The following is an 18,331-nucleotide window of genomic DNA, read 5'->3' as shown; positions in this document are numbered from 1 at the left end:
AATTGATGATGCTGTGCATATATTTTCTAAAATGATACACCTTGACCTATGATTGGTTGCCTCTCTACAGAGGAACTCTGTTGAGTATATTTTCTTATAAAAAAAAAATCTATCAACCAATCAGGCAAATAAGAAGTCTGAGTCTTTCATTCTACTTTTTAGATACTCCTGGTCCCTGCCCTTCAGTGAAAGTTAAGGAAGTATCAAGAGATTCTGTGACCATCACTTGGGAAATCCCCACAATTGATGGTGGAGCTCCAGTCAACAATTACATAATTGAGAAGCGTGAAGCTGCCATGAGAGCATTCAAAACAGTAACTACCAAGTGCAGCAAGACACTTTACCGAATTTCTGGACTTGTAGAAGGAACCATGTACTATTTCAGAGTGTTGCCAGAAAATATTTATGGCATTGGAGAGCCTTGCGAAACATCTGATGCAATTCTGGTCTCAGAAGTGCCTTTGGTGCCTACAAAACTGGAAGTTGTCGATGTCACCAAATCAACTGTTAGCCTTGCCTGGGAAAAACCACTCTACGATGGTGGTAGCCGACTCACTGGATATGTTCTTGAGGCCTGTAAAGCTGGCACTGAGAGATGGATGAAGGTTGTCACCTTAAAACCCACAGTCCTAGAACACACTGTTATTTCCTTAAATGAAGGTGAACAGTACTTATTTAGAGTACGGGCACAAAATGAGAAAGGTGTGTCAGAAGCAAGAGAGATCGTCACACCTGTGACTGTACAAGACCTCAGAGGTATGTATCAGTACACCAAAAAAAAAAAAATGACAAATTAGTAAAGTAAAATAAAGAAAACATTCAGAATTCATGACAATATGTCATTAGAAATAATGCTTAAGAATAAATACCTAATTTCTCTCTCATAGTGTTGCCAACAATTGATCTTTCTACAATGCCTCAAAAGACCATCCATGTCCCAGCTGGCAAACCAATAGAGCTGGTGATACCAATCGCTGGTCGTCCACCTCCTGCTGCTTCCTGGTTCTTTTCTGGTTCTAAGCTAAAAGAATCAGAGCGTGTCACAGTTGAAACTCATACTAAAGTAGCTAAATTAACCATCCGTGAAACCACTATCAGAGATACTGGAGAATATATACTTGAATTGAAAAATGTAACTGGAACTACTTCAGAGACCATTAAAGTTATCATTCTTGGTAAGGACATGTGATAAAGACACAAGCAAGCTGTTGACATTCAGTCACCCAAGTTTGATTTGAAGTGAAAATTAATTTCCTGGGTTTCTTTGTCTTTTATAGACAAGCCTGGTCCACCAACTGGGCCCATCAAGATTGATGAAATCGATGCTACCTCAGTTACCATTTCCTGGGAACCACCTGAATTGGATGGTGGTGCTCCACTGAGTGGTTATGTGGTAGAACAACGTGATGCCCATCGTCCAGGATGGCTGCCAGTGTCTGAATCAGTGACTAGAACGACATTTAAGTTTACCAGACTCACTGAAGGAAATGAGTATGTGTTCCGTGTGGCTGCAACGAACCGCTTCGGAATTGGCTCTTACTTGCAGTCTGAGGTCATAGAATGTCGCAGCAGCATCAGTAAGTCCTTCCCACCTCATCTCTGAATCTGAATGCTAACAAAAAGGATTTTGTTCCTAATGTGTCCTAATGTGAGTAAAAATGGGTCACAAAATTAACCCAGCATCTTTCTAAAGTTTCTAAACCTCCTTTTCTTGAAGATTTTCAACACGGTTAGATTGTTTTGTTTTGTTTTTTTTGAAAGAGAGGAGGAGTTTGGAAGGGATAGATGGAAGGGAGGAATGAAAGGAGGGAGGGCGGGAATGAGGGAGCAAGGGAGGAAAGGAAGAACAGACTGGCTATGTTATTAGTGAGAAAAAATACAAAATGAATGCTTAATAAATGTTTATAAAGTTAAAGAAAATGAGAAACAGCAAGAAAAGTACAAAAATGCAAACACTGGAGAAATAGTCACAAGAGTTTTATATACCATTTAAAAGGTAAGACATACTTATGCAAATATATGAGTCTTTATTTTAATTTACTCATATTGCCGTATTGTGTTTTTTTCCCTCTGTCTTGCTTCAGGTATTCCTGGACCTCCAGAAACACTACAGATATTTGATGTCTCCCGTGATGGCATGACACTTACTTGGTATCCACCAGAAGACGATGGTGGCTCCCAAGTGACCGGATATATTGTGGAGCGCAAAGAAGTGAGAGCAGATCGATGGGTCCGTGTAAATAAAGTACCAGTGACGATGACACGGTACCGTTCTACTGGCCTTATTGAAGGCTTAGAATATGAACACCGTGTCACAGCCATTAACACGAGAGGGACTGGAAAACCAAGTCGTCCTTCCAAACCCGTTGTTGCCATGGATCCAATTGGTAATACATTTTGTATAAGTTTATTGAGTGTAATTTAATGTAGTAAAATTCATTCTTCTGAAATGCATAATTCTATACGTTTTAGAAAATGTACTGTTGTACAACCACCACCACAATCAAAATACAGAATATTTCCATCAGCCCAAAAAGTTTGCCTGTATCCCTTTGTCATTAATCCCATCCCCACTCCAGCCCGTAGCAGCTTTCGGCAAACAACTTTTTATATTATTCTCTTGAGTCTATTTCCCCCTCTTTAAAATTAGACTCCTAATATATGCCCTATATCACAGTTAAAATTTTAAAACAAGTTAATGTTTCTGAAAGTACTTTAAAAACTGATGATAGATAGTAGTAGTGATCATAAATAAAACACATTTAAGACAAAAGAAAAAGCAAGAGCTTTAAGTATTTGAAATTTTTACAAAACAAAAAATATTCTAATGCTAACAGTCCATGTTTCCACAACTCACTGGATTCGTTAGGTGACACAGTTGATGTTCAGCTTTGCAGCATCTTTAACAAGTATGTTGTTTTATTCTTATTTCCAGCTCCTCCAGGAAAGCCACAAAACCCAAGAGTTACTGATACAACAAGAACATCAGTCTCCCTGGCCTGGAGTGTTCCAGAAGATGAAGGAGGATCTAAAGTCACAGGCTACTTGATTGAAATGCAAAAAGTAGATCAACATGAATGGACCAAATGTAACACCACCCCAACCAAAATTCGGGAGTATACTCTAACACATCTACCTCAGGGCGCTGAATACAGATTCCGTGTCCTCGCGTGTAATGCTGGTGGACCTGGGGAGCCTGCTGAGGTACCAGGAACAGTCAAAATCACTGAAATGCTTGGTAAGACATATGATCATTTACTTTCTGCTACAATTGCCTTAAGACTTATTTCCTTCCCCTTCCCCTCCCCGCAAAAATGCTAATTGTAACCCTACCTTTTCCCCCAGAATATCCTGATTATGAACTTGATGAAAGATACCAGGAAGGTATCTTTATAAGACAAGGTGGAGTCATCAGACTTACCATTCCAATCAAAGGAAAACCATACCCAATATGTAAATGGACCAAGGAAGGCCAAGATATTAGTAGACGTGCCATGATTGCAACCTCTGAAACACACACTGAACTTGTAATCAAAGAAGCGGTCAGAGATGATTCTGGCACTTATGACCTGGCTCTGGAAAACAAATGTGGCAAGAAGGCTGCTTATATCAAGGTCAGGGTGATAGGAAGTCCCAACACTCCAGAAGGGCCACTTGAATATGACGACATACAGGCTCGTTCTGTAAGGGTCAGCTGGAGACCCCCTGCCGATGATGGTGGTGCTGACATCTTAGGCTACATCCTTGAGAGACGTGAAGTGCCTAAAGCCGCCTGGTATACCATTGATTCCAGAGTCCGAGGTACATCTCTGGTGGTAAAAGGCCTCAAAGAAAACGTGGAATACCATTTCCGAGTTTCAGCAGAAAACCAGTTTGGCATAAGCAAGCCCTTGAAATCCGAGGAACCAGTCATACCAAAAACACCACTGAGTAAGCGCTCTTCCTACCACAACATCACGAAAAATTTTTCACTACTCTTGTTTTGAAATGAAAGCCATCAGCTTATAAGATTTGGAACTACTCTAACACATGTGTGTTTTCTACTTATATCCTTAGATCCTCCAGAGCCTCCAAGCAATCCTCCAGAAATACTCGATGTGACCAAGAGTTCTGTCAGCATGTCTTGGTCCCGGCCCAAAGACGATGGTGGTTCTCGAGTCACAGGCTACTACATCGAACGCAAGGAGACATCAACTGACAAGTGGGTCAGGCACAACAAGACTCAGATAACGACCACAATGTACACCGTCACAGGGCTTGTTCCTGATGCTGAATATCAGTTCCGTATCATCGCACAGAATGAGGTTGGTGAAAGCGAGACCAGCCCGGCTTCTGAACCAGTTGTTTGCAAAGATCCGTTTGGTAAGAGAAACTTTCTAACGGGGTTAAAATAAAAGAGGCAAGACACCTTTTGGTCTTTTTCTTTTAGTTCAGCAGTAAAGCTAATTCCCTTTTCAATTGTTTTAAAACTATTTCAGATAAGCCAAGCCAACCTGGAGAACTTGAGATTCTTTCAATATCCAAAGATAGTGTCACTCTACAGTGGGAGAAACCTGAATGTGATGGTGGCAAAGACATCCTTGGATACTGGGTTGAATATAGACAGTCTGGAGAGAGTGCCTGGAAGAAGAGCAATAAGGATCGCATCAAGGACAGGCAGTTCACAATAGGGGGTTTGCTAGAAGCTACTGAATATGAATTCAGGGTTTTTGCTGAGAATGAAACTGGGCTTAGCAGACCTCGAAGAACTGCTATGTCTGTAAAGACGAAACTAACATGTAAGTAACCGTTAGTTCTCTGCTTATGATTTACAAGCTAAGTAAAACACATTAAGGCTAATTCTTCCTCTGTACTAAGTAGATCTCCAGAAAGATTTATTGGCAAGCAAGTGTTTGGAAAGAAGTACTCACTTTGACATATGCACACGCAGGGAATAGTTGATACATTCTACAGGAAGCCATTCCAAGCACATAACCTCAGTAGGTGTCAGGTGCAGTGAACTAAGCACATTCCTAGAGCAATATTTTCCTCAAATGCAATGGGTTTTAAAAAATAGTTCCTTACAAGACTTGAAGGGTCAACAAATTTACCCACTTCAGTGAACCTAAGTAAGGGCAAAGATACTGCAGCTTTATAGAGAGAATTCATGTTTTCCCAAAACGTCACACATCGTTAATGCTTCCAAATCATAAAGAGAAAAGCCACTTTGCATAATAATGTGTTCACTGAATCCCTATTTTCCCTATGACTCCAGAAAAATCACTGCAAAGAGTTTTTATAAATTAGACTCATATAAATAATGGTATCTAATAAAGTGTTAGTCAATATGATAAATTCATTCCTGATATACAAGGACAGAGGATTATAGGTTCAGTAATAACAATAATGCATTAATATTATCTTTCATATTCTTTAGCTGGAGAGGCCCCAGGAGTGCGGCAAGAAATGAAGGATGTTACCGTAAAATTGGGTGAAGCTGCCCAACTCTCATGCCAGATTGTTGGAAGGCCTCTTCCTGACATTAAATGGTACCGATTTGGTAAGGAGCTCATACAAAGCCGGAAGTACAAAATGTCTTCAGATGGACGCACACATACTCTGACAATAATGACTGAGGAACAAGAAGATGAAGGTGTTTATACCTGCATAGCTACTAATGAGGTTGGAGAAGTAGAAAGCAGTAGTAAACTTCTCTTGCAAGCAACACCACAGTTCCATCCCGGTTATCCACTGAAAGAGAAATATTATGGTGCTGTGGGTTCAACACTTCGACTTCATGTTATGTACATTGGTCGTCCAGTACCTGCCATCACTTGGTTCCGTGGCCAGAAACTTTTACAAAACTCAGAAAACATTGCTATTGAAAACACTGAGCACTATACTCATCTCGTCATGAAAAATGTCCAACGTAAGACTCATGCTGGGAAATACAAAATTCAACTCAGCAATGCTTTGGGTTCAGTTGATGCCATCCTTGATGTGGAAATACAAGGTATTTTATTTTCATTTTTCAGTGTTTTTTTATCTTTCGAAGAAAAATAAATGATCTTGGGAAACACACTACAAAAACCTTTACTATTGTATTTTCCCCCAACAGATAAACCAGACAAACCTACAGGACCAATTGTGATTGAAGCTCTATTAAAGAATTCTGTGGTGATCAGCTGGCAACCACCGGCAGATGATGGAGGCTCCTGGATCACCAATTATGTGGTGGAGAAATGTGAGGCCAAGGAAGGGGCTGAATGGCAATTGGTGTCTTCAGCCATCTCAGTGACAACCTGTAGAATTGTGAACCTCACAGAAAATGCTGGCTATTACTTCCGGGTTTCGGCTCAGAACACTTTCGGCATCAGTGATCCTCTAGAGGTCCCCTCAGTTGTGATCATTAAGAGTCCATTTGGTGAGTGCAACCTCTTGTACAACCTCTACAATCTTCACATGGCAAAATTCCATTTTTACATAAAACTCTTTTTAACAGAAATAAATTTTGGAAGAAAAATAGCAAAGATTCAGGTAAAAGTACAATTGCCTTTTATCTCACTGTAATTGAATTTTTACATATCTAAAAGGGCAAATGTATACCCTATCCCTTCTTCCTTAAAAAGGAATTTTGTCTCTGAGCAACAGTGGTTCGATTCCCGGCCCAAGCTGAGCAGCCGCTGAGCTGCCAACAGGTGGCAGGATGGCTCAGCTTATAAAAAAAAAAGGAAATTTGTGTTTTGATTAAGTTTCTTAGCATAAAGTAACCAATTTCATTTTTCTGAAATAACTATTTTTAGTAGAACTTTGATTTCATAATATTTTATTTCTTTAAAATAAGCTTTTGAGAAAGCTGCTTGTTTCACTTTATGACTCAAATCTTTGTTTGCGTTTGTTTGTTTGTTTGTTTGTTTGTTTGTTTGTTTGAAATAGAAAAACCAAATGCTCCTGGAAAACCCACTATTACTGCTATCACAAAAGATTCTTGTGTTGTGGCTTGGAAACCACCTGCCAGTGATGGAGGTGCCAAGATTAGAAATTACTACCTTGAGAAGCGTGAGAAGAAGCAGAATAAATGGATTGCTGTGACAACAGAAGAAATTCGAGAAACTGTCTTTTCAGTGAAAAACCTTATTGAAGGTCTTGAATATGAGTTCCGTGTGAAATGTGAAAACCTAGGAGGGGAAAGCGAATGGAGTGAAATATCAGAACCTGTCACTCCCAAATCTGATGTCCCAATTCAGGCACCACACTTCAAAGAGGAACTGAGAAATCTAAATGTCAGATACCAGAGCAATGCTACTTTGGTCTGCAAAGTGACTGGTCATCCGAAACCTGTTGTGAAATGGTACAGACAAGGCAAAGAAATCATTGCAGATGGATTAAAGTATAGGATTCAAGAGTTTAAGGGTGGCTACCACCAGCTCATCATTGCAAGTGTCACGGATGATGATGCCACAGTTTACCAAGTCAGAGCTACCAACCAAGGGGGATCTGTGTCTGGCACAGCCTCCTTGGAAGTGGAAGGTAAAAACAAATCAGTAAACATAAACTAGGTGCTAGATGACATGTTATTAACTGGGGGAGGGTTAGGGATGTTGCACCTAAATAGTGTTAAGTATTGCTACATTATTTTGTTTTTCCTTTTATTCTGCTACAGTTCCAGCTAAGATACACCTGCCTAAAACTCTTGAAGGCATGGGAGCAGTGCATGCTCTCCGAGGAGAGGTGGTCAGCATCAAGATCCCTTTCAGTGGCAAACCAGATCCCGTGATCACCTGGCAGAAAGGACAAGATCTCATTGACAATAATGGCCACTACCAAGTTATTGTCACAAGATCTTTCACATCACTTGTTTTCCCCAATGGAGTAGAGAGAAAAGATGCTGGTTTTTATGTGGTCTGTGCTAAAAACAGGTTTGGAATTGATCAGAAGACAGTTGAACTAGATGTGGCTGATGTTCCCGACCCCCCTAGGGGAGTCAAAGTTACTGACGTCTCACGAGATTCTGTCAACTTAACCTGGACTGAGCCAGCTTCTGACGGTGGCAGCAAAATCACCAACTACATTGTTGAAAAATGTGCAACTACTGCAGAGAGATGGCTCCGTGTAGGACAAGCCCGGGAAACACGTTATACCGTGATCAACTTATTTGGAAAAACAAGTTACCAGTTCCGTATAATAGCTGAAAACAAATTTGGCCTGAGCAAGCCTTCTGAGCCTTCAGAACCAACCATAACCAAAGAAGATAAGACCAGAGCTCTGAACTACGATGAAGAGGTAGATGAAACCAGGGAAGTTTCCATGACTAAAGCATCGCACTCTTCAACCAAGGAACTCTATGAAAAATACATGATTGCTGAAGATCTCGGGCGAGGTCAGTTTGGAATCGTCCATCGTTGTGTTGAAACATCCTCAAAGAAGACATACATGGCCAAATTTGTTAAAGTCAAAGGGACTGATCAGGTTTTAGTAAAGAAGGAAATTTCTATTCTCAACATTGCTAGGCATAAAAACATTTTATACCTCCATGAATCATTTGAAAGCATGGAAGAATTAGTTATGATCTTTGAGTTCATATCAGGACTTGACATATTTGAACGCATTAACACAAGTGCTTTTGAACTTAATGAAAGAGAAATTGTCAATTATGTTCGCCAGGTCTGCGAAGCACTTGAGTTCTTACATAGTCATAGTATTGGACACTTTGACATTAGCCCAGACAATATCATTTACCAAACAAGAAGGAGTTCCACGATTAAAATCATAGAATTTGGTCAAGCCCGTCAGCTGAAACCAGGGGATAACTTTAGGCTTCTGTTCACTGCCCCTGAATACTATGCACCTGAAGTCCACCAGCATGATGTTGTCAGCACAGCCACAGACATGTGGTCCCTTGGCACGCTGGTGTATGTGCTGTTGAGTGGTATCAATCCATTCCTGGCTGAAACTAACCAACAGATAATTGAGAACATCATGAATGCTGAGTTTACTTTTGATGAAGAAGCATTCAAAGATATTAGCTTGGAAGCCATGGATTTTGTTGACCGGCTGTTAGTAAAAGAGAGAAAATCACGCATGACAGCATCTGAGGCACTCCAGCATCCATGGCTGAAGCAGAAGATAGAAAGAGTCAGTACTAAAGTTATCAGAACATTAAAACACCGGCGTTACTATCACACTCTGATCAAGAAAGACCTCAACATGGTTGTGTCAGCAGCCCGGGTCTCCTGTGGTGGTGCAATTCGATCTCAGAGGGGAGTGAATGTTGCTAAAGTTAAAGTAGCATCCATTGAAATTGGCCCAGTTACTGGGCAGATAATGCACGCAGTTGGCGAAGAAGGAGGATACGCCAAATATGTCTGCCATATTGAAAATTATGATCAGTCTACCCAAGTGACCTGGTACTTTGGTGTCAGACAGCTGGAGAACAGTGAAAAATATGAAATCACCTACGAAGATGGAGTGGCCACAATATATGTCAAAGACATTACCAAATTTGATGATGGTACCTACAGATGCAAAGCAGTCAATGACTATGGTGAAGACAGTTCTTATGCAGAGCTATTTGTTAAAGGCGTGAGAGAAGTTTATGACTATTACTGCCGTAGAACCATGAAGAAAATGAAACGCAGAACAGATACCATGAGACTCCTGGAAAGGCCACCAGAATTTACCCTACCTCTCTATAATAAGACAGCTTTCGTGGGTGAAAATGTCCGATTTGGAGTAACTATAACTGTCCACCCAGAGCCTCGTGTAACATGGTATAAGTCAGGTCAGAAAATCAAACCGGGTGATGATGAGAAGAAGTATACATTTGAGTCTGACAAGGGTCTTTACCAATTAACAATCAACAGTGTAACTACAGATGATGATGCTGAATATACTGTTGTGGCAAGGAACAAATACGGTGAGGACAGCTGTAAAGCCAAGTTGACTGTAACCCTACACCCACCTCCAGCAGCCACAACATTAAGACCCATGTTCAAACGACTACTGGCAAATGCAGAATGCCAAGAGGGCCAAAGTGTCTCCTTTGAGATCAGAGTATCTGGCATCCCCCCGCCAACATTAAAATGGGAAAAAGATGGTCAGCCACTGTCCCTCGGGCCTAACATTGAAATTATCCATGAAGGCTTGGATTACTATGCTTTGCATATCCGGGATACTTTGCCTGAAGACACTGGGTATTACAGGGTCACAGCCACAAACACAGCTGGATCTACCAGCTGCCAGGCTCACCTCCAAGTGGAACGCTTAAGGTACGTCAAACAAGAATTCAAGAGTAAAGAGGAGCGTGAACGACACGTACGAAAGCAAATTGACAAGACATTAAGAATGGCTGAAATTCTTTCTGGAACTGAAACTGTGCCACTGACACAGGTAGCCCAGGAGGCCCTGAGAGAAGCTGCCATCCTTTACAAACCAGCTGTAAGCACCAAGACTGTAAAGGGAGAATTCCGACTTGAGACGGAAGAAAAGAAGGAAGAGAGAAAACTCCGTATGCCATATGAAGTGCCAGAGCCACGCAAGTACAAAAAGACTGCCATAGAAGAAGACCAGCGCATTAAGCAGTTTGTGCCTATGTCTGACATGAAATGGTACAAAAAGATACGTGATCAATTTGAAATGCCTGGGAAAATTGACAGAGTTGTACAGAAAAGAGCCAAGCGCATCCGCCTTTCAAGATGGGAACAGTTCTATGTGACGCCTCTCCCACGCTTTACAGATCAATACAGACCTAAGTGGCGGATTCCCAAACTGACCCAAGACGATCTGGAAATGGTGAGGCCAGCTCGCCGGCGTACACCTTCTCCCGATTATGCCTTCTATTACAGACCTAGAAGACGTTCTCTTGGTGACATCTCAGATGAAGAATTACTCCTTCCCATTGATGACTACTTGGCAATGAAAAGAACAGAGGAAGAGAGGCTGCGTCTTGAAGAGGAGCTTGAATTAGGTTTTTCAGCTTCCCCCCCAAGCCGAAGCCCTCCACGGTTTGAGCTTTCTAGTCTGCGTTACTCTTCACCACAAGCTCATGTCAAGGTGGAAGAGACAAGAAAAGACTTTAGATATTCAACGTATCACATCCCCGTGAAGGCTGAGACTAGTACAAGTTATGCAGAACTGCACGAACGGCACGCGCAGGCTTCATACAGACAGCCGAAACAACGGCAAAGAATCATGGCTGAGAAAGAGGACCAAGAGTTGCTTCGCCCAGTTAAGGCCACACAGCGTCTCTCAGAATACAAAAGCGAGCTTGACCACATGTCGAAGGAAGCAAAGTCTAGAAAGAAATCAAGACAACAGAGAAAAGTGACTGAAATCACAGAAATTGAGGAAGAATACGAAATCACAAAGCGTGCTCAAAGAGAGTCATCCTCATCTGTGTCTAGACTACTGAGACGACGACGCTCCCTGTCTCCAACTTATATTGAATTAATGAGGCCGGTGTCAGAGCTGATCCGGTCACGTCCACAACCTTCTGAGGAATATGAAGATGACACAGAAAGAAGGTCTCCCACTCCAGAGAGAACACGCCCACGTTCTCCCAGCCCTGTGTCTAGTGAGAGATCACTCTCAAGATTTGAGAGGTCAGCAAGATTTGATATCTTTTCCAGATATGAGTCCATGAAAGCTGCTTTAAAGACTCAGAAGACATCAGAAAGGAAATATGAAGTTTTGAGTCAGCAGCCTTTTACACTGGACCATGCCCCTCGAATCACACTGAGAATGCGCTCCCACAGGGTACCATGTGGCCATAATACACGTTTTATCTTAAACGTTCAGTCTAAGCCAACTGCTGAGGTTAAATGGTACCACAATGGTGTGGAACTCCAAGAGAGCAGTAAGATTCATTGCACCAACATGAGTGGCGTCCTGACCCTGGAAATTCTGGACTGTCATATTGATGACAGTGGAACCTACCGTGCTGTGTGCACCAACTACAAAGGTGAAGCTTCCGACTACGCAACCTTGGACGTAACAGGAGGGGATTACACCACCTATGCTTCCCGGCGCAGAGACGAGGAAGTCCTCCCATCTGTTTTCCCTGAGCTGACAAGAACAGAGGCATATGCGGTTTCATCATTTAAGAAAACATCTGAGATGGAAGCTTCTTCTTCTGTCAGGGAAGTGAAATCACAGATGACAGAGACAAGGGAAAGTCTCTCATCATATGAACACCATGCATCTGCAGAAATGAAAAGGGCTGCAGTAGAAGAAAAGTCACTGGAAGAAAAATTCACACAGAGAAAGATCAAGTCAACTTTGGAAGCAAGAATTCTAACCAAGCCAAGGTCCATAACTGTCTATGAAGGCGAGTCTGCGAGGTTTTCTTGTGACACAGATGGTGAACCAGTACCAACTGTAACCTGGCTGCGTGGAGGACAAGTAATCAGTGCTTCCGCCCGCCACCAAGTGACCACCACAAAGTACAAATCAACCTTTGAGATCTCTTCAGTCCAGGCTTCCGATGAGGGCAGCTACAGCGTGGTGGTAGAAAACAGTGAAGGAAGGCAAGAAGCCCAGTTTACTCTGACTATTCAGAAGTCCAGGGTTACTGAAAAGGCTGTGACATCTCCACCAAGGGTCAAATCCCCAGAGCCTCGGGTGAAATCCCCAGAAGGAGGTAAGCCTTCAAAACGAGTGAAATCCCCAGAACCAGTGACATCTCCCCCCAAAGCTGTATCACCCACAGAGACAAAACCCACACCAACAGAGAAAGTTCAGCAGCTCCCAGTCTCTGCCCCACCCAAGATCACTCACTCCTTGAAAGCAGAAGCTGTTAAAGATATTGCAAAGCTGACATGTGCAGTTGAAAGTAGCGTATTATGTGCAAAAGAGGTCACCTGGTATAAAGATGGCAAGAAATTGAAGGAAAATGGGCATTTCCAGTTTCATTATTCAGCAGATGGTACCTATGAGCTCAAAATCCATAACCTCGCTGAATCCGACTGCGGAGAATACATCTGTGAGATTTCTGGTGAAGGTGGAACTTCCAAAACTAACTTCCAGTTTACGGGACAAGCCTTTAAGAGTATCCATGAGCAGGTGTCAAGCATATCAGAAACTAAGAAATCAGCTCAGAAAACTGCTGAGTCAACAGAAGCCAAGACAGTGGCTCAGAAAACTGCTGAGTCAACAGAAACCAAGAGAGTAGCTCAGAAAACTGCTGAGTCAACAGAAACCAAGACAGTGGCTCAGAAAACTGCTGAATCAACAGAAACCAAGAGAGTAGCTCAGAAAACAGCTGAGTCAACAGAAACCAAGACAGTGGCTCAGAAAACTGCTGAGTCAACAGAAACCATGAAAGTAGCTCAGAAAACCGCTGAGTCAACAGAAACCAAGAAAACTGAACCAAAAGCTCCTGAACCAATTTCCTCAAAACCAGTCATTGTTACTGGGCTGCAGGATACAACTGTTGCTTCAGAGAGCATCGCTAAGCTTGCAGTTAAAGCTACTGGAGAACCCCAGCCGACTGTCATCTGGACAAAAGACGGAAAGGTAACCAGTTCTTAAATGTCTTTTAATTTTATCTTCTAAAACATGAACCTCTTCCCTCATCCCCATCTCCCACATAAAGCTGAAAATTAAATCACTTTTTAAAACTTGAATCCCTTGCATTCTACAGGCTATTACACAAGGAGACAAATACAAACTCTCTGAAGACAAAGGAGGATTCTGCCTAGAAATCCATAAGACTAATGTTTCTGACAGTGGACTTTATACTTGTACAGTAACAAATGCTGCTGGATCTGTGTCCTCCAGCTGCAAATTAACCATAAAAGGTAGGTTGGCTTTTGTTCTTACCAACATTTTTCAGAAAACGATATTAAGGAAACATTTCTGAATACTCTCCCCGCCCCCCCCCACACACACACACACATACAAGAAAGTATTAAAACAAAACTGTTTTCTGAATTCCAGAATACCATTAGTACACAAATGTGGAACTACACATATTTGAAGTTAGCATACATTATTATATTCATATAAAAAGCACTTATTAAGTACCTAATAGTATGTGGTGTTATGTAAGATTCCATAGGGCCAGCTCTTGCTCCCAGGAATGTTTAAGAATAAATTCAGGTGAATATACAAAAGGGTCCCTCTTCCCTAAACCTTTACTCTTGTTAAGTTAATGGAAGAGCTACATCGGTTTTGCCAATTAAAATTAGTTTGCTTTCATCTCAATCTTCTAAAACATAATTCCGTTTTTTTGTATTAATCAAAACACACATATCTCCTAATTCCTTCGACTGTTCTTTTCAAGACTTTTTTTCCCCCTTCAGTCATAAGAATCATCTTCAGTTTAGCTTAAAGAAATCATTATACTGATCTCAAAAGTCATGCATGACAATTTCCAAGACTGAGACTGAGAAAGAATTAGGTGTAACCTACACTGCCTACAGAAGTCAACACTTTTTTTATTTGTATATTATTCACTTGCAGAATCTATAAGAGTAAAGGGTGGGGCCTCTTTCCAATTAAGTTTGCCTGACGAGGTTTCTTTTTTAGCTGTAAAAGATACTGAGACACAGAAAGTATCTACACAAAAGACCTCTGAAATTACATCCCAAAAGATGGCAGTTGTCCAAGAGGAAATTTCCCAAAAGCCCTTAATTTCTGAAGAAATTAAAGTGTCAGAGGTGAAATCTCAAGAAAAGTTAGCCCTCACGGAGGAAGCTTCGAAAGTTATGATTTCCGAAAAAGTCAAGAAATCAGAAGCAGCCTCCCTGGAAAAAGCCATTGTCCAAGAGGAAATCACTAAAACATCACAGGCATCAGAAGAAATCAGAACTCAAGCTGAAATTAAAGCATTTTCTACTCAGATGAGCGTAAGTGATGGTCAGAAAGTGACTTTAAAAGCCAACATTGCTGGGGCCACTGATGTGAAATGGGTACTGAATGGAGTAGAGCTCACTAACTCTGAGGAGTACAGATACGGGGTCTCTGGCAGCGATCAGACCCTAACCATCAAGCAGGCCAGTCACAGAGATGAAGGAATCCTCACCTGTATTGGCAAAACCAGTCAAGGAATCATCAAGTGTCAGTATGACTTGACCCTGAGCAAAGCACTCTCAGATGCTCCAGCCTTCATCTCACAGCCCAGATCTCAAAATGTTAACGAAGGACAAAATGTTCTCTTTTCTTGTGAAATCAGTGGTGAGCCCTCCCCTGAAATCGAATGGTTTAAGAACAACCTGCCTGTAAGTTTAATTATGAATTTATTAGTGAAGAAAAATTTAAATACTACAACTATTCCCTAAGAGCTCAAAGAAACACTTTTTCCTCTTCTTTTTAGGTTTCTGTTTCTTCAAATATCAGCGTAAATCGCTCCAGAAATGTGTATTCTCTTGAAATCCAAAACGCTTCAGTAAGTGACAGTGGGAAGTACACAATTAAGGCCAAAAACTTCCATGGCCAGTGTTCAGCTACTGCTTCCTTAACAGTCCTCCGTAAGTATATCTTTGCCATTTTCCTTATTTGTTTAAGGCCTTTATGGGTTTTTTTTACTTATTTATTTCTTTTGCCTTTATCTTCTGAGCACAGCAAACTCTCAGGAGCTTCGTGAAATTCTATGTGTAGGAGGCATAGGCCTCCTGTGTGAATTCATTCTTACGGTCAAAGTTTCTTTACAGCTAAACAGAAACGTGGATGTTAACTTTCAAAGCAAAGCTACAAACTGCCCTGTTAACATTTATTTTCAGAATGCACAATATATAAATTATGTTCTATATGACTAATCATTTTTCTCCTAGTGATTCTAGCACCTGCATGTAATGTGATGATAGAAATATAAGGATTCGTTTCTTGGAGACATTGAGCTAGCTCTTGACAAATGTATGTATGTATGTATTTGCTTATGCTTCCACAGCAAATTGTTTGGGTTACGTTTCTTTGTGTGTTTAAGTTTTTCATTTCTGTAAGTCAACGTCAGATGTCACCAATTAACCAGATGTCATTGATGTTCATTGTGTATCTGCTATGCTCCACAGCTCTAGTTGAAGAACCTCCCAGAGAGGTAGTATTGAGGACAAGTGGTGACACGAGCTTGCAAGGAAGCTTCTCGTCTCAGTCAGTCCAAATGTCTGCCTCTAAGCAGGAGGCCTCCTTCAGCAGTTTCAGCAGCAGCAGTGTTAGCAGCATGACTGAAATGAAATTTGCAAGCATGTCTGCCCAAAGCATGTCCTCCATGCAAGAGTCCTTTGTAGAAATGAGTTCCGGCAGTTTTATGGGAAAATCTAGTATGACACAACTGGAAAGCTCAACTAGTAGAATGCTTAAAGCAGGCATAAGAGGTGAGCAATAAAATTACTGGTAGAGGTACACAAGCCTAATAGCATAATGTTTAGTCTTTAGTACATACAATTCAGTAGAAAGCAAATCATTATTTTTTCAGTGATCCTTAAACATTGTTGTTGTTGCTGTTTCATAAAGGAATTCCACCTAAAATTGAAGCTCTTCCCCCTGACATCAGCATTGACGAGGGCAAAGTTTTAACAGTAGCCTGTGCTTTTACGGGTGAGCCTACCCCGGAAATAACATGGTCCTGTGGTGGAAGAAGAATCCAAAATCAAGAACAGCAAGGGAGATTCCATATTGAAAACACAGATGACCTGACGACTCTGATCATTACGGACATACAGAAAGAAGATGGTGGACTTTATACCCTGAGCTTAGGGAATGAATTTGGATCTGACTCTGCTACTGTGAATATAAATATTCGATCCATTTAAGAGGGCCTGTGCTCTCATACTCACTCTTAACCTTTCACAAACAATTCACATGGACTAATCTTTCTGATCTGTAAATATTAAGGAAAAAAAAGTAGTTTTGTATCAACCTAAATGAGTCAAAGTTCAAAAATATGCATTTCGATCTTTTCATAACTATTGACCTAAGAAAATTATACATTTTCTAGTGGCATGTACATACTGTATATAGCCGGATTAACGGTTATAAAGTTTTGTACCATTTATTTTATGACATTTTACAATGTAACTTGTGAAACTGTTGGTAGGAGAAAGTTTCTTATGGAACGAATACCCTGCTCAACACTTAATCAATCTTTGTGCCTCAACATGCTGTTGATGTCTAAGTATGCCTCAATGGGTTGAGAAATTCCCCATTGAAGAGATGTCCTATCCACCTCAAAGATAATGCTGTGCACATCACCTGATAAGTGCACCAATACCTACTGAATCAGAAATGTAAGGCATTGGTGATGTTTGCATTTACCCTCCTGTAAGCAACACTTGAACGTCTTACATTTTCTCTGATGATGTCACACACAAAATTATCATGACTTAAATATTACCAGAGCAAAGTGCAACGGCCAGCACTTTGTTCGCTCATTTTGCACTGCCTCTGACCATAGAGAGTGCCTGGGTAGCTTGGAAAAGTAACATCGCCTGGCCATCCCCTCATGTAACCAAGCTATTCAAGTATTCCTATGTTGGAGCAGTGCCAACTCTTGGAGGTTCCGGGGTGCAGCCACTGCCTTCGTGTGGTAGCTCTAAATTTAAATTACACACCTGAGAAACTCGGGCAACTAAGCAATGAGCCACAGCAAAATAGTAATAATAATAATAACAACAAGAACAACAACAAAATAAAGCTGTCGTTAAGTCAAAAACAACAATAATGTTACTAACTGCCCGAGATATCAATTTGATGTAGTTCTTTTCATGCAGGTATAAATTCAATTGTTAGTTACAATTGTTGGGCCTCCTTGAGATAGTAACAACAAAATAAAGCAAGCTATCTGCACCTCAAAATGTGTGGTTGGTTGTTTTCTGTGAAATTCTGTGGGTGGGGAGGTATGTGCTTTCACAAATCACAGAAATGATCATAAGATAAAGCAACTCAAGTCCAAAATACCCCACGTTCTTAATTTAAATTTGTTAAAGCAAATGTTTAAATTACTGTGTTGAATGTATTCAACAATTTTTAGAAGCATAGATATGATTCTCATGGATAAATTTATCCCCAAAAGTTAACCAAAATCCCCCAAAATAATAGATTAAGTCTTCTAAACATATCAAGAAAAATATCTTTATGGAAGCTAATTCAACTAAATCCATCAAAAATATTAATCATCTACAATATTTTGTACTAGACACCACAGGGAACAACACAAAGATGAGCAAGATGATATAGACCTTGTCCCTCAAGGAGTGTAGTGAAGAGAAAATGACAAGTTCAAGGGAAATGATCAGTTGTGGAACCAGCATTGACTATGGCAGCTCCAAGCTGAGATAGCACAAATAAAGGTCCTCAAAACTGAAGAGCTTGTTTTTACACGGTACAGTCCTACCATACTTTCTAAAACAACTGATCT

General features: G+C 40.9%; 1 protein-coding gene across 1 annotated transcript in view; it reads left to right on the top strand.

Annotated features, from left to right (window-relative positions):
• TTN (titin) overlaps nt 1–17,768 on the top strand; it is a 271,989-nt gene extending 254,221 nt beyond the window's left edge. The window contains exons 298-314 of the mRNA XM_019654015.1: nt 163–756; nt 888–1,175; nt 1,278–1,577; nt 2,085–2,387; nt 2,936–3,238; nt 3,346–3,930; nt 4,057–4,362; nt 4,479–4,778; nt 5,417–5,992; nt 6,098–6,403; nt 6,916–7,509; nt 7,643–13,491; nt 13,619–13,775; nt 14,506–15,197; nt 15,293–15,446; nt 15,987–16,289; nt 16,429–17,768. Coding sequence (XP_019509560.1) covers nt 163–756; nt 888–1,175; nt 1,278–1,577; nt 2,085–2,387; nt 2,936–3,238; nt 3,346–3,930; nt 4,057–4,362; nt 4,479–4,778; nt 5,417–5,992; nt 6,098–6,403; nt 6,916–7,509; nt 7,643–13,491; nt 13,619–13,775; nt 14,506–15,197; nt 15,293–15,446; nt 15,987–16,289; nt 16,429–16,727 — 11,909 coding nt within the window. The 3' untranslated portion in view covers nt 16,728–17,768. The remainder of the gene's footprint in view (nt 1–162; nt 757–887; nt 1,176–1,277; nt 1,578–2,084; nt 2,388–2,935; nt 3,239–3,345; nt 3,931–4,056; nt 4,363–4,478; nt 4,779–5,416; nt 5,993–6,097; nt 6,404–6,915; nt 7,510–7,642; nt 13,492–13,618; nt 13,776–14,505; nt 15,198–15,292; nt 15,447–15,986; nt 16,290–16,428) is intronic.
• Nucleotides 17,769–18,331: the final 563 nt, after the last annotated feature.

Source organism: Hipposideros armiger, unplaced genomic scaffold (assembly GCF_001890085.2).
Source record: "Hipposideros armiger isolate ML-2016 unplaced genomic scaffold, ASM189008v1 scaffold_212, whole genome shotgun sequence".
Classification (NCBI taxonomy): Eukaryota; Metazoa; Chordata; class Mammalia; order Chiroptera; family Hipposideridae; genus Hipposideros; species Hipposideros armiger.
Note: the sequence above shows the minus strand (reverse complement) of the source record. Positions and strands in the feature narration are given on the sequence as shown.